Below are 17,280 nucleotides of genomic sequence, written 5' to 3' on the forward strand. Positions count from 1 at the left end.
CTGACCAGTCAAATCCCTCAACCCTCAGCCCTGATCCTTACCTCTTCCCTCTAAGACCACCAGTCAAATCCCTCTACCTCAGCCCTCTCTACCCCTACCTCTTCCCTTAATACACTGACCAGTCAAATCCCTCTACCTCAGCCCTAATCCTCTCCACCTCTTCCCTTAATACACTGACCAGTCAAATCCCTCTACCTCAGCCCTGATCCTCACCCTCTTTTCCCTTAATACACTGACCAGTCAAATCCCTCTACCTCAGCCCTGATCCTTACCTCTTCCCTTAATACACTGACCAGTCAAATCCCTCTACCTCAGCCCTGATCCTTACCTCTTCCCTTAATACACTGACCAGTCAAATCCCTCTACCTCAGCCCTGATCCTTACCTCTTTCCCTTAATACACTGACCAGTCAAATCCCTCTACCTCAGCCCTGATCCTTACCTCTTCCCTTAATACACTGACCAGTCAAATCCCTCTACCTCAGCCCTGATCCTTACCTCTTCCCTTAATACACTGACCAGTCAAATCTCTCTACCTCAGCCCTGATCTTGACTACTTTCACCTAGTCTGAATTGTTCAGGTCAAACATGTTTTGTTTGACTTGTTGGTTTAGCAGCATCATAAATACCTTCAAACCGTCTTAAGACTTCTATTAATGTGGTCTCACTGCTGCCTTATATTTATGGTTTAGTTTTCATGTATTTTATTGTCTTGATTCTAGTTTAAAGTATATGGAGAGGCTTTAAACACAAGTTGTATTTGTGTTTATTGTGTTTAATTTCTTTATTGTGTTATAATTTGATAGAAGTTTGATCTCCTGAGTTTTCCTACCTCCAGAGTCCAGGGTGCCGGACATCCCCAGCTCGCTACATGTGCGCCCGCTGGTCAACAGCATCGTGGTAAGCTGGACGCCGCCGGAGAACCAGGACATGGTGGTACGAGGCTACACCATCGGCTACGGCATCGGCAGCCCCCACGCCCAGACCATCAAGGTGGACTACAAGCAGCGCTACTACAGCATCGAGAACCTAGGTGAGTACACCCTGTTGTTGCCCTCTGGGTTGTTGCCCTCTGGGTTGTTGCCCTCTGGGGTCCAGCGCCTCTCCCTGCCCAGGGCCCCGGCGGCGCCGGTAGGCCCGTTCTTCCTGCCCACTCGCCCGCGCCCTCCTGCGTTGTTGCCCTTCTTCTTGTCCCTAGCGCCCTCTGTTGTTGCCCTCTGGGTCGGATCCTCTCCTCTGCGTTGTTGCCCTCTGCGTCGGTGCCGCCCTCTGCGGCGGAGTTGCCTTGGGTGGTTGCCCTTGGGGTGGTTGCCCTCTGGGTGGTTGCCCTCTGGGTGGTTGCCCTGGGGTGGTTGCCCTCTGGGTGGTTGCCCTCTGGGTTGTTATCGTCATAGTTGATCGTTTTTGACTCTTTTCATATTTGTTGTGTTTTTGTCATCTGTGTGTTGTTGTGGAACCATGTTCTTGATGCATGACTGTGAACAGTCTTTGACTGCATGTCTGGCTGTGCTTCATAGTGTCCTATAGCCTACTGTAATTACAACATGGTTAGGGGGGACCACTATGATAATGTTGCATAATTTAGCTTTTCATTAAAATCCCAACGAGAGACTGGGTTTCAATATTCACCTTTTGTCAAGATGATGAATATCCTGATCCTATGAGGAGAGGGTCTCAGGAGTCTGGACTTGATTAGCTACATTATTTCATAATGCTCTCTCTCCCCCTCCGTCTCGCTCCCTGCCCCTCTCGCTCCCTGCCCCCCTGCCTCTCGCTCCCTGCCCCCCTGCCTCTCGCTCCCTGCTCCTCTCTCTCCCTCTCGCTTCCTGCTCCTCTCGCTCCCTGCCCCTCTCTCCCTCTGCCCCTCTCTCCCTCTGCCCCTCTCTCCCTCTGCCCCTCTCTCCCTCTGCCCCTCTCTCCCTCTGCCCCTCTCTCCCTCTGCCCCTCTCTCCCTCTGCCCCTCTCTCCCTCTGCCCCTCTCTCCCTCTGCCCCTCTCTCCCTCTGCCCCTCTCTCTCTCCCTGCCCCTCTCTCTCTCCCTGCCCCTCTCTCTCTCTCCCTGCCCCTCTCTCTCTCTCCCTGCCCCTCTCTCTCTCTCCCTGCCCCTCTCCTTCCCTCAGATCCCAGCTCCCACTATGTGATAACCCTGAAGGCCTTCAACAACGTGGGGGAGGGGATCCCTGTATACGAGAGCGCCATCACCAGGCCACAGTCAGGTAGGACACCTACACCTACACATACCCCTACACCCTGAATACTGGAGCAATGGAATGGTCTCATGGACACACCCTAAATCATTACCAATGAGATGGTCACTAATACCCTCCATACTGGACCGGTGAAATGGTATTTTAATGGAGTAATTGTTTCATCCAATAAAACGTATGCTGGTATCGTTTTTGGCTGTTTGATGCCATATTTCAGTGGGGAGTGAGAATAGTCATTTAACTCCCTTAAAAAAGGAATCTGACACTAGTCTTTGACCAATGTTACCTCACCAGCACCACCATCATCATCAATAAATATACCCTGACGGGGCTTGACTCAAAATAAGCTTACTAAAACCTAATGTGTATTTTATTTGACCAACTAGAGCCTTGACGTTACATTAGACATTATTCCTCCTGCATTCAGTTTACCTTCCATCAGACCTGATCGTTAGGATCAACTTGTCAGAGAGCATCTCTTACCTGCTGTTCTCTCTGTGGTAATTGACTTTCCCTTTGTCACAAATATCACTGCACAAAACAAGTGGTCCCTGCTCATCTCAGCCCTGTCTGCCAGAGAATATTAAGACAATATCCTCCAATCCAGATTGCTCTAATCCGAGGACAGCTACTCAGACAATTAGCTGATATTTAGGTCACAATACCAAATGCCAACAATTGAACACACAGTATGAATTGCTAGCAGGAAGTCGCTGCTCAACATAGCTCTGTAGAGTATGCCACATTTTTTGACACCCGTAAGATGAGGGAACTAGGAGTGTAGGCTGTACCCTGTGTCGAGGCACCCCCAGGGAACTAGGAGTGTAGGCTGTACCCTGTGTCGAGGCACCCCCAGGGAACTAGGAGTGTAGGCTGTACCCTGTGTCGAGGCACCCCCAGGGAACTAGGAGTGTAGGCTGTACCCTGTGTCGAGGCACCCCCAGGGAACTAGGAGTGTAGGCTGTACCCTGTGTCGAGGCACCCCCAGGGAACTAGGAGTGTAGGCTGTACCCTGTGTCGAGGCACCCCCAGGGAACTAGGAGTGTAGGCTGTACCCTGTGTCGAGGCACCCCCAGGGAACTAGGAGTGTAGGCTGTACCCTGTGTCGAGGCACCCCCAAGGGGGATGCTAGGAGTGTAGGTGGGACCCTGTGTCGAGGCACCCCCAGGAAACTTAGGAGTGTAGGCTGTACCCTGTGTCGAGGCACCCCCAGGGAACTAGGAGTGTAGGCTGTACCCTGTGTCGAGGCACCCCCAGGGAACTAGGAGTGTAGGCTGTACCCTGTTCAGGCACCCCCAAGGGAACTAGGAGTGTAGGCTGTACCCTGTTGAAGGCACCCCCAGGGAACTAGGAGTGTAGGCTGTACCCTGTGTCGACTTTAAGCCAACCCCTCGTCACCCCCTCTCCGTTTTGATCATCCAGTTTGTCTGTACTTGCACTCCACTATCCCAGCATGCACTGCTGTGCAGGGACAGGATACCGGATGACTGAAATGGCATCAATATGCTGCAGGGGGGCAATCCACACACACACACACACACACACACACACACACACACACACACACACACACACACACACACACACAGGCATACGCGTGCACACAGAACACACACACACACACACATACATGCATAGCACTGTGCAGAAGCGCGCACGTACACACACACACACACACCCCTGCTGTGGCTTTGGCAACCCTCTGTCAGATCCAGCTCTCCTCTGAACACAGAACCAAAGCCCTCCAATACAGTCTGCAGTTTGAATACACCAGTGAGTTGCTCCACAAGCATGTTCATTGGATGAAAAAGTTGTTAATAAAAAAGACTGGTTGACCTAGATAATGTTTTGACTTAAAAGAAGTTGGGAGAAGTTGGAAGAAATCTAGGAGTCTTGTTTAGGGACTGATGTATTACAGTAAATATCCAGTGGGAAGATAACCTTGGTGCAAAACATATGCAGGACTCACTTGAAAAGGAGATTTTCAATCTCAATGTGACTTTCCTTTTTAAAGCATAAATCAAACCAAAGCAGAATAAAAAACCTTCTCCTATATGTGGCATCTGATAACTGACTGAAATGTGTGGAGGGAGGTATTCTTTTTGACAAGTATGAACATTTAATTCAGAGCACTGTAGGCTACTAAGCCCAGGCTGGTACTGTCTACTGCTGCAGACACAGAGTTCTCAGAGTGTAAAACAGATGCCGTTTGCATGCAACCTAAAACCACACCGTGTTTCCTGGACCGCCTCCACACACAGTAAAATGGAGCGGGGAGGAGAGAGAGAGCTGCATAGAGGGGTCAGTTTGTGGGAGGTAGGCTACACCAAATGACCAGAGCTTTTTCTAATTACCGCTGGACCATGGTCAGAATCTGGAGTCCAGGGCTGGCACAGAGCATGGCGTAACTCAGCTAGCAGCGAAGCCTGGCCAGTCCGCTCATTGCTGCCATCTTGAAGCGTTTAGTTGGCATTGTGGCGACTTGAGCCAGGGAACCACTTGTTTCTGCCTCTCTCACAACACCAGTGTTTACCATGCGTCCATAATGAGTACACACACACCTCAGCAACCCCCTGGAGGACATTGTAGTGAGGGAAGCAGGTGGTTGGACATGTGCTCACAGTGGCTAACTGTGTTTAGTTACATAACAGAGGTATCCTCCATCTGTAAAGAGACGTGACCAGGGTAACATTCAGTAGAGGTATCCTCCATCTGTAAAGAGACGTGACCAGGGTAACATTCAGTAGGGAGGTATCCTCCATCTGTAAAGAGACATGACCAGGGTAACATTCAGTAGAGAGGTATCCTCCATCTGTAAAGAGACGTGACCAGGGTAACATTCAGTAGAGAGGTATCCTCCATCTGTAAAGAGATGTGACCAGGGTAACATTCAGTAGAGGTATCCTCCATCTGTAAAGAGACGTGACCAGGGTAACATTCAGTAGAGGTATCCTCCATCTGTACAGAGAGAGGTATCCTCCATATCTTTGTAAGAGACGTCACCAGGGTAACATTCAGTAGAAAGAGGCACTTCTATCTGTAAAGAGACGTGACCAGGGTAACATTCAGTAGAGAGGTATCCTCCATCTGTAAAGAGATGTGACCAGGGTAACATTCAGTAGAGAGGTATCCTCCATCTGTAAAGAGATGTGACCAGGGTAACATTCAGTAGAGAGGTATCCTCCATCTGTAAAGAGACGTGACCAGGGTAACATTCAGTAGAGAGGTATCCTCCATCTGTAAAGATACGTGACCAGGGTAACATTCAGTAGAGAGGTATCCTCCATCTGTAAAGAGACGTGACCAGGGTAACATTCAGTAGAGAGGTATCCTCCATCTGTAAAGAGATGTGACCAGGGTAACATTCAGTAGAGAGGTATCCTCCATCTGTAAAGTGATGTGACCAGGGTAACATTCAGTAGAGAGGTATCCTCCATCTGTAAAGAGACGTGACCAGGGTAACATTCAGTAGAGAGGTATCCTCCATCTGTAAAGAGATGTGACCAGGGTAACATTCAGTAGAGAGGTATCCTCCATCTGTAAGAAGACGATGATGCAGGGTAGCATTCAGTAGAGAGGTATCCTCCATCTGTAAAGAAATATGTGACCAGGGTAACATTCAGCAGAGAGGTATCCTCCATCTGTAAAGAGACGTGACCAGGGTAACATTCAGTAGAGAGGTATCCTCCATCTGTAAAGATACGTGACCAGGGTAACATTCAGTAGAGAGGTATCCTCCATCTGTAAAGAGACGTGACCAGGGTAACATTCAGTAGAGAGGTATCCTCCATCTGTAAAGAGATGTGACCAGGGTAACATTCAGTAGAGAGGTATCCTCCATCTGTAAAGAGATGTGACCAGGGAACATTCAGTAGAGAGGTATCCTCCATCTGGTAGACGCGACCAGGGTAGAATTCAGTAGAGAGGTATCCTCCTATTGTAAAGAGATGTGACCAGGGTAACATTCAGCAGAGAGGTATCCTCCATCTGTAAAGAGACGTGACCAGGGTAACATTCAGTAGAGAGGTATCCTCCATCTGTAAAGAGACGTGACCAGGGTAACATTCAGTAGAGAGGTATCCTCCATCTGTAAAGAGACGTGACCAGGGTAACATTCAGCAGAGAGGTATCCTCCATCTGTAAAGAGATGTGACCAGGGTAACATTCAGCAGAGAGGTATCCTCCATCTGTAAAGAGACGTGACCAGGGTAACATTCAGTAGGGAGCAGCTATATCATTAAGTAACACAGACATAGATGATGCTAATCAATCCCAGATAGATCAGACATCTCTAATCTAATCAATCCCAGATAGATCAGACATCACTAATCAATCCCAGATAGATCAAACATCACTACATTATTCATAGGTAAAGACCAAGTCAAATCCATTTGTGAAGTTGCCAATGAAAGGGAGTTTTGACGTTTAATATCCCTCGCCCTTGACACACGAGATCCGCTGATAGGCTACATGAGCAACAATGAACAGATGGATAATTCCCACATTTCACGTCTTACATACAGAGTTTGAACACAGCGTCAGCGTAGGGCTTGTCCTTGTGAGTGACATGGCTCTATATACAGTCCTATTGTGATTCAGCTATAGTAAATGTTCTGTTGCAATGCTGCATACAGTAGTACTTCTATTCAAAGAGACACTGTAAAGTAGTGCCTGTATTCACAGAGACACTGTAAAGTAGTGCCTGTATTCACAGAGACACTGTAAAGTAGTGCCTGTATTCACAGTCACTGTTTAGCCTTGCAGTCCGATACCTTCTTATCAATAATGAAAGAAAGCATTCTTCTTTAAAGGTGTGGTAAATCGGTATGGTATTTGTATTTTTGATCTTGTTGCACTGTTGTCTTTCCAGTTTTTTTTCTGAATCCAGGTGGCTAAATGTTACTCTGTTGACCTTTACTAGAGATTACTCTGTTGACCTTTACTAGAGATTACTCTGTTGACCTTTACTAGAGATTACTCTGTTGACCTTTACTAGAGATTACTCTGTTGCACGTTCCTTCTAGTTGTAGCTTTCCTTTGAGTGATTATCCATCTTTACTTAGTGTTGATAATGTGAGTTGATTATGTTGAACACAACAGCCCTGGATCAAATACATGACAACAAATCGGTATTTGATCCAAGTCTGATCGACAACAGCCCTTGTATAGACAGTAGAAAACCTTGATGTAGCCAATAGCCATGTCTGTTGATCTAATAGAATTTTCTCTCTTTCTCTTCACCCTTCCCAATCCCCTCTCCTCCTCCCTCATTTTAATAACTCATTAACATATTTTCTACCCTTATTCGTAACCCCCTCCCTCTCTCTCTACACCCCACCACCCCGTTTCGTTTTGACTGGTCTTGCTTTTTTTTTTTACCTCGCCACAAAACACACTTTTTTGGTTTGTAATTTCTTCCCTCTTTTCCACCATGTTCTGTTTGCCATCTGTTGTGAACCTGGTGTGTTGGTAACTGCTGGCAGACCCCATAGACCCTGATGTTGATTTGTATGAACTCTTCCATGCTCCATACACGCCAGTACCAGACCCCACCCCCATGCTACCTCCCGTGGGCGTACAGGCCTCGGTGCTCAGCCACGACACCATCAAGGTGACCTGGGCCGACAACTCCCTGCCCAAGAACCAGAAGATCACGGACGCACGCTACTACACGGTGCGCTGGAAGACCAACATCCCCGCCAACACCAAGCTCAAGGTACGGTCACGGTGACGCAGCAGCAAGGCCCCGCAGGGCCCCGTTCAAAACAGCACAGCTTTATTATTCCCTCACGGTTCATTTTAAAGTAGAAGGTGTCATCAGAGCACAGCATAGTATATGTATTCTACCACTATGCCATTCTAATCATCAGTGTGTAGAGCTATCCCACTATCAGGGTAATGAATCAATGTAAAGTAATCCCACCCACTAATTACATGAGGTTCAAACGTCTCACAGTCCTTCCCACAGTCCTTCCCATCTACATTCCACAGTCCTTCCCCATCTACATTCCACAGTCCTTCCCCATCTACATTCCACAGGCCTTCCCCATCTACATGCCACAGGCCTTCCCCATCTACATGCCACAGGCCTTCCCCATCTACATGCCACAGGCCTTCCCCACCTACATGCCACAGGCCTTCCCCACCTACATGCCACAGGCCTTCCCCACCTACATGCCACAGGCCTTCCCCACCTACATGCCACAGGCCTTCCCCACCTACATGCCACAGTCCTTCCCCACCTACATGCCACAGGCCTTCCCCACCTACATGCCACAGGAGGCCTTCCCCACCTACATGCCACAGGCCTTCCCCATCTACATGCTACACAACAGAGATGTTCAGCACTGACGTTTATAGTCTCTGAAAAAGGGAATATCTTTAACAAATAAATTGCAGTGCATTGATTGCACTGTCATTAGTCAGGGCACTGTATTCACTCAGGTTGTGAATGTGGTATACAACACAGAAAGACAAACCCGTCAACTAGGTGTAAGAGATGCTCATCCAGGCTATAGCATCCTGCTCTAGCTCAATTAAGATCATTACTTATCTCCCTCAACAAGATTAGGTGTGTGGTGGGGGGTCAGAATAGGAATAAAGGCTGTTGTTTCATAACAAGGCCTGTGGCATGTAGATGGGGAAGGCCTGTGGCATGTAGATGGGGAAGGCCTGTGGCATGTAGGTGGGGAAGGACTGTGGCATGTAGGTGGGGAAGGACTGTGGCATGTAGGTGGGGAAGGACTGTGGCATGTAGGTGGGGAAGGACTGTGGCATGTAGGTGGGGAAGGCCTGTGGCATGTAGATGGGGAAGGCCTGTGGAACAAGGACAAGACAGAGGTCTGACTGCATTTTGAGTACAGACTGTTCATACAATATACATTCTGATTCAGCAGTTAGTCAATCCCTATAATGAACATAGACACTGCTGTATCCATCACCTAACATGGGACTTTTTTTTTTTATACATTAAATTGTACCTTTATTTTACTAGGCAGGTCAGTTAAGAACAAATTCTTATTTTCAATGACGGCCTAGGAACAGTGGGTTAACTGCCTTGTTCAGGGGCAGAACGACAGATTTGTACCTTGTCAGCTCTGGGATTTGAACTTGCAACCTTTCTGTTACTAGTCCAACGCTCTAACCACTAGGCTACCCTGCCGCCACCCAACATAGAGGTGCTAAAAGGCTAGTCTGGTTATTGAAAGCGGATGTAGATGCTAAAAGGGTAGTCTGGTTATTGTAAGCTCATGTAGATGCTAAAAGGCTAGTCTGGTTATTGAAAGCGGATGTAGATGCTAAAAGGCTAGTCTGGTTATTGTAAGCTCATGTAGATGCTAAAAGGCTAGTCTGGTTATTGAAAGCGGATGTAGATGCTAAAAGGCTAGTCTGGTTATTGTAAGCTCATATAGATGCTGAAAGGCTAGGCTGGAGCAACTGCAGTCACTGTTAGCGCAATGCAACACATTTAGGACAACCAGGTGATGTTGATGCTAATTAGGGGTTGGGGTCAATTGCATTTCAATTCGGTCTATCCAGGAAGTGAATTGAATTTGAGAATTGCTAAAAATCCAGTGAAAATAAATTGAGATTTTCAAGTCTGAAATTAGAATTTTGACTCATCTCCTGAATTGGCTGGACTGAAATGGAATTGACCCCAATCCTGTTATTCACCCTGTGTTGTTTTGTCGGATGGCATTGTTCACACTGGACAATTATTCTCACCTTGATGTGCTCGTCCCAGCTGTCAGAAATGCCTTCCTGTTTCTCTCACACACACACACAGCGTGTACCTACATTATTAAACAGATGGCTCCTCTCCACTCAACTAAAAGGATAGGATGTTTTTCTCTCTGTGACATCCTGGATGACATATTTGTCTTGTTTAGTACACTACAGGACGTGGCTAGTATCACTGGGACAGGCTATTTAGAAAGCTAGGACCTGGACTAGCCTTCACCAGGAGACTCAGACTACCCAGGTACTAGATTAGACAGTCTGTCAGGCGTAGTGAGGAAATGGGCTTAATAAAGTGATCAGAAGTATTTTCATCGCTGCATGTCATCTTGTCTTTATTCAAATGTTGTCCACTGTTCTCATGTTATACCTACTACGTTTCAAGTATTATTTTGGGATAAATAGCCTTCATTTAGTTTATCTGGCATTTTTTATGTACTGAAAGTATTCACACCCCTTGACTTACTCCACATTTTGTTGTTACAGCCTGAATTCCATTTTTTTTATACACACTACCCCATAATGACAAAGTGAAAACAGGTTTTTAGAAATGTTGCTTACATTTACATAAGTATTCACACCCCTGAGTCAGTACTTTTGTAGTATCACCTTTGCCAGTGATTACAGCTGTGAGTGTTTCTAGGTAAGCCTCGAAGAGCTTTCCACACCTGGATTGTATAACATTTACCCATGTATTATTTTCTAAATTCTTCAAGCTCTGTCAAATTGGTTGTTGATCATTGCTAGACAACCATTTTCAGGTCTTGCCATTAGATTTTTAAGTACTTTAGATTTAAGTCAAAGCTGCAACTCGGCCACTCGGGAACATTAACAGTCTTCTTGGTAAGCAACTCCAGTGTATATTTGGCCTTGTGTTTTAAGTTATTGTCCTGCTGAAAGGTGAATTCATCTCCCAGTGTCTGTTGGAAAGCAGGCTGAACCAGGTTTTCCTCTAGGATTTTGCTTGTGCTTAGCTTCATCTTTTTTTATCCTGAAAAACTCCCCAGTCCTTAACAATTACTAGCATACCCATAACATGATGCAGCCACCACTATGCTTGAAAATATGTAGAGTGGTACTCATATGTTTGGGACAAATCCAATACTACTAACACTTTATATTCAGGACAAAAATGTAATTACTTTGCTACATTTCTTGCAGCATTACTTTAGTGCATTGTTGCAAACAGGATACATGTTTTGGAATATTTGTATTTTGTGAAGGCTTCCTTCTTTTCACTCTGTTATTTAGGTTAGTAGTGTAGAGTACCTACAACGTTGTTGATCCATCTTCAGTTTTCTCCTATCACAGCCATTAAAACTCTGTTACTGTTTTAAAGTCACCATAGTCATGGTGAAATCCCTAAGCTGTTTCCTTCCTCTCCGGCAACTGAGTTAGGAAGGACGCCTGTATCTTTGTAGTGACTGTGTGTGTTGATACACGATCCAAAGTGTAATTAATAACTTCACCATGCTCGAAGGTATATTCAATATTTTTCCCCCATTTTTTTTATTTCCCCATCTACCAATAGGTGCCCTTCTTTGCGAGGCATTGGAAAACCTCCCTGGTCTTTGTGGTTGAATCTGTGTTTGAAATTCACTGCCGACCTGAGGGACCTTACAGATAATTGTATGTGTGAGGTACAGAGATGAGGTAGTCATTAAAAAATCATGTTAGACACTATTACTGCACACAGTGAGTCCTTTCAACTTATGTGACTTATTAAGCACATTTGACTCCTAAACTTATTTAGGCTTTACATAACAAAGAAATTGAATACTTAGACTTTCAAGCTTCCAGCTTTTCATTTAATGAATTTGTACTTTGACATTATGGGGTGGAAACACTCTGGTGTGTTAGGCCAGTGACAAAACATCTCAATGTAATCCATTGTAAATTCAGGCTGTAACAACAAAATGTGTAGCAGGTCCAGGGGTGTGAATACTTTGAAGGCCCTGTATTATTCATGGCTGTTTATGTTAAAGATGCATGGAGCACTCTGATTCTGTTGGTCTTGAGGTCTGTACCTTCCTTTATGAACAGTTTTTCTGTGTGTACCGTGTGTGCGCCTGCGTACGCCTTCGTGTGTGTGTGTGCGCGCCTGCGTGTGTGTGTGTTTTCAGACGGCCAACACCACCAACCTGAGCCACATGGTGACGGGCCTGAAGCCCAACACGCTCTATGAGTTCTCTGTCATGGTGACCAAGGGCCGGAGGACCAGCACCTGGAGCATGACGGCCCAGGGAACCACCTTTGAGACCAGTAAGAGCACACATACACAGTATACCGAGTACACACACACACACACATATATGAAAGCATCTTCAGTAAAGTTTTATTTTTTTAACATGACTATACAGAATATCCTGGTTCTGTCAAAGCTGATTGTAGTGGGCGTTTGTCATTGACTGCTTTTCTCTGATATGCGGCAGGTCTCCTAGTGATTAGAGCATTGGGCCAGTAACCTATAGGTTGCTAGTTCGTGTCCCCCCCAAAAAAGAAAAAACAAATCTGCCCTTGAGCAAGGCACTTACCCCTAATTGCTCCCGGGTCGCCGTCAGTAATGTCTGATCCCATGCCGTGACCCCACTCTCTGAGGGTGTGTCAGGGGAAGTGGGATATGCAAAAACACTTTTCCATTTCACCATACACTGGTACGGGTTACACACACTGGTACGGGTTACACACACTGGTACAGGTTACACACACTGGTACGGGTTACACACACTGGTACGGGTTACACACACTGGTACGGGTTACACACACTGGTATGGGTTACACACACTGGTATAGGTTACACACACTGGTACGGGTTACACACACTGGTACAGGTGTCAAACAGGACTAATATAAGCAGCCCCTATTTGATGTCAAAGCCAAGCGTTCCCTCATTAATGGCCTTGTTCCCATACTGACTTTCTGTTTGATTTTCACAGTTCCCAGCTCGTCCCCCAAAGATGTGACTGTGGTGAGCAAGGAGCTGAAACCACGTACCATCATAGTCAACTGGCAGCCCCCCTCAGAGGCCAATGGAAAAATCACAGGTGAGACCACACACACACTCTGTTATCAGGTTTATTCAGAGTCAGAGAAACAAGTGGTCTAGTCCCCTACTCTTCCCTCTCCCCCATCCACCCTCTTCTCATCTCCTCTCCTCCGATCTCTCTTCCTCCTCCCACCTATCTCTCTCTGTCCTCTCACCATCTTGGTCCTTTCACCCATCTCTCTCGCTCCTTTCCACCCTTATCTCTCTCTCGCTCTCTCCACCCATCTCTCTCTGTCCTCTTCACCCATCTCTCTCTTCCTTTCTTTCACCCATCTCTCTCTCGATCCTTTCACCCCATCTCTCTCTCTCGCTCCTTTCCACCCATCTCTCTCTCGCTCCTTTCCACCCATCTCTCTCTCCCCCTATCGCTCCACTAGGCTACATAATCTACTACAGTACTGATGTGAATGCGGAGGTGCATGACTGGGTGATAGAGCCGGTGGTGGGCAACAGGTTGACCCACCAGATCCAGGAGCTGACTCTGGACACCACCTACTACTTCAAGATCCAGGCCCGTAACTCCAAGGGCATGGGCCCAATGTCAGAGGCCGTACACTTCCGCACCCCCAAGAGTAAGTGAGGGGGAAATCCCTGGAGGTTGATAGGCTCTGAAAGGTTGAACATTGGGATGATTGTATTAAATGTTCTTATTGGTTGAGTTATTTATATGCGTTATGATGCGCTGAATGGTCAAGATTCAAATAATTATCTTAGTTTCTCTTCACTGTAGCTGGCTGCATTCTCAATCCCTTTTCTATAGACGCTGGTAAAGAACATACCATTCTGTTGGGCCGAGCCTGCCCTCTCTCTCTCGCGATCTCTCTTTCTTTCGCTCTGTCTCTCTTTCTCTCTCAATCTCTCCTAATCTCTCCCTCTCCCTTTCTCTCTCCTTTATTGGTGCTCACACCTGCTTGCCTACCCCTCCAATGCTGCACCATTTACCCCTCTCTCTCTCTCTACCCCTCTCTCTCTCTCTCTCTCTACCCCTCTCCTCTCTCTCTCTCTCTCTCTCTCTACACCTCTCTCTCTCTCTCTCTCTCTCTCTCTCTCTCTCTCTCTCTCCCTCTCTCTACCTCTACCTCTCTCTCTCTCTCTACCCCTCTCTCTACCTCTACCCCTCTCTCTCTCCCCTTCTCCCACTGCTCTCCTTAACTCCTCTAACCAGTGTTTGCTTTGTATTTTCTCTCCCTGGCTACTGTCTCCTTTGGCCTGTTTAGCTGAATCCTCTGACAAAATGGCTAATGACCAAGGTAATTCCCTCTTCCCTTCCATTCACTTCTTCTCAATGATGACTGATTGACTGTGCAGATTGTGTTCTTTTTCCTCACTCACGTGCCTAAAGCCCTTCATCTGCGTTCTGGTCAGGTGAAATAAGTCAGGTAGTATTTAATTAACTGGGTGTAATAACTGGTGGTTTTGTCTCCTCTCTCAGCCTCCAATTTGCCAGTTAAACCAGGAAGTAACCAACCACCTCTTGACCATGGCTTTGGGTCTCCACACGGTAATGGCCTTTTCAGGTCACCATTGTTCATTCTGATTTGATCAACTCAATTGGCTGCAGTGTGGGTCCATTTCATTCCACCTCCATAAATGGATGTTAGTGTGAATAGGGCTTTGTTCAGTTCCTGTTCCATGGTACATTGGATTCATTTCTGGACCGAAGCTGAAATGGAATTGAAACCAATTCTGCATTGAGCACTAATGTCTTTCTCAGCTAAGATAGTGTGCAGGAACTGAACAAACCCCTATTAACATAAGTAACACTTTATTTGGATAGTTTGAAGTATGTTATATACTTACTATATGCCATCCCTTATTTAACCCTTACCCTAAACTTAACCTTTACCTTAACCCTTACCCTAGACCAAAACTTAACCCTTACCCAAACTCACCCTAACCCTTACCCTAGCCCTAAACTTAACCCTTACCCTAAACTTAACCTTAACCCTTACCCTAGCCCTAAACTTAACCCTTACCCTAAACTTAACCTTAACCCTTACCCTAGCCCTAAACTTAACCTTTACCTTAACCCTTACCCTAAACTTAACCTTTACCTTAACCCTTACCTTAACCTTTACCTTAACCCTTACCCTAACCCTAAACTTAACCTTTACCTTAACCCTTACCCTAAACTTTACCTTTACCTTAACCCTAAACTTAACTCTTACTTTAACCCTTACCCTAACATTTACATAACCCTCACTCTAACCTTAGCAAGCAGTTGCTTATCAACAGATAGTTTGTTGATAGTGTGACCAGCTGTGGAGCATCTATATGGGAATATCCAAATAAAGTGGGACGGAAGTCATTCATGAGATTTAATCTAACCCAAACCCCTTATACAAGTCTCCTATTGGTCTGAACTATTAGTCATCATTCTAAAAGAAGTGTAATGGGAAAGTAATGAATGAACACACAAACAATTTAATTGTTAAATACGCTAATTGATCTCCAATGAGGACATTAATTCTTATGTGGATAAATAGGATTTTCTTTCTCACCTCTCTGGTCCATTTTGTTCCAGGAAAACCAGGAATTACAGGAAGTGCGGACAACCACATCCTGGTCATCGTCGTGATCATCTCTGTGGGAGCGTTCACCATCATTGTGGTGGTTGTGGGGGCCTTCCTCTGCACACGACGCACCACCTCCCACCAGAAAAAGTGAGCTGGTCTGCCGCAGCACTGTCTCTTAGGTCACTAATGTCCCAGCCAATAGCAGACCAACAACACAGGGTTATAACACACACACACACACAGAACATCTGAGATGAGCAGGAATGTCTCCTTTCCTTTTACCACCTACCTTTCCTTCTGTCATCTTTCACTTTCCTTTCCCTACAACTTCATTTTATTTACTTTTCAACCGACACCCCCCCCCCCCCCACTGGTCCTGAACATCTCTAAAACTAAGAGCATTGTATTTGGTACAAATCATTCCCTAAGTTCTAGACCTCAGCTGAATCTGGTAATTTAATGGTGTGGCTGTTGAACAAGTTGAGGAGACTAAATTACTTGGCGTTACCTTAGATTGTAAACTGTCGTGGTCAAAACATATAGATTCAATGGTTGTAAAGATGGGGAGAGGTCTGTCCGTAATAAAGAGATGCTCTGCTTTTTTGACACCACACTCCAAAAAGCAAGTTCTGCAGGCTCTAGTTTTGTCTAATCTTGATTATTGTCCAGTCGTGTGGTCCAGTGCTGCAAGGAAAGACCTAGTTAAGCTGCAGCTGGCCCAGAACAGAGTGGCACGTTTTGCTCTTCATTGTAATCAGAGAGCTGATATAAATACTATACATGCCAGTCTCTTGGCTAATAGTTTTTATAAGAAACATTAATGTGTTGGAAATCCCAAATTGTTTGCATAGTCAATTTACACACAGCTCTGACACACACACTTACCCCACCAGACATGCCACCGGGGGTCTTTTCACAGTCCCCAAATCCAGAACAAATTCAAGAAAGCGTACAGTATTATATAGAGCCCTTATTGCATGGAACTCCCTTCCATCTCAGATTGCTCAAATAAACAGCAAACCTGGTTTCGAAAAACAGAAATCAATACCTCACGGCAAAATAACGCTCCTCTATTAGACCTAGATAGTTTGTGTGTATGCATTGATATGTAGGCTACGTGTGCCTTTTTAAAAATGTATGTAGTTCTGTCCTTGTCTTAGTGTTCTGTATTATGTCATTATGTTTCATATTTTGTGTGGACCACAGGAAGAGTAGCTGCTGCTTTTGCAACAGTTAACGGGGATCCACCTCCCCCTTTTTAACCGACATCTCAACCCCCTTTTTCCTCTTCTCTACCTCATAGGAAGCGGGCGGCCTCCAAGTCGTCCAACAGCTCCCACAAGTACAAGGGCAACTCCAAGGACCTGAAGCCTCCAGACCTGTGGATCCACCACGAGCGGCTGGAGCTCAAGCCCATTGACAAGTCCCCCGAGCCCAACCCGGTGATGACTGACACCCCCATCCCCCGCACCTCGCAGGACATCAACCCCGTGGACCCCAGCCTGGACAACAGCCTGCTGCAGAGACGGAACTCCTACCGAGGTCAGATTGATGTAGTCAGTTTGGGGATTCCTTTGTCTGTGTTTTGAAGAGGCAATGTCTTTGTCGTTGTCATGCTAAACATTTCCTGCTTTTCATACATTTAACATTTCATACATTGTGTTTAGAGGGAAGAATCACCACTAACCAAACACAGCCTCACGACTGAGTCACAGATTTCTCTCAGGAGCCAGATTACCAAATCCTTCGATTGTTCCTGTCAATCCAAGAACAATT

General features: G+C 46.0%; 1 protein-coding gene across 1 annotated transcript in view; it reads left to right on the forward strand.

The window, feature by feature from the left end:
- neo1a (neogenin 1a) overlaps positions 1-17,280 on the forward strand; it is a gene marked incomplete in the record, with an annotated part of 91,327 nt that overhangs the window by 65,260 nt on the left and 8,787 nt on the right. Inside the window, 10 exon segments of the mRNA XM_071399870.1 lie at positions 838-1,032; positions 2,119-2,214; positions 7,689-7,921; positions 12,066-12,204; positions 12,879-12,986; positions 13,366-13,560; positions 14,206-14,238; positions 14,421-14,489; positions 15,513-15,651; positions 16,808-17,046. Of these exon segments, the coding sequence (XP_071255971.1) occupies positions 838-1,032; positions 2,119-2,214; positions 7,689-7,921; positions 12,066-12,204; positions 12,879-12,986; positions 13,366-13,560; positions 14,206-14,238; positions 14,421-14,489; positions 15,513-15,651; positions 16,808-17,046 (1,446 nt within the window).

This window comes from Salvelinus alpinus, chromosome 5 (assembly GCF_045679555.1).
Source record: "Salvelinus alpinus chromosome 5, SLU_Salpinus.1, whole genome shotgun sequence".
Taxonomy (NCBI): domain Eukaryota; kingdom Metazoa; phylum Chordata; class Actinopteri; order Salmoniformes; family Salmonidae; genus Salvelinus; species Salvelinus alpinus.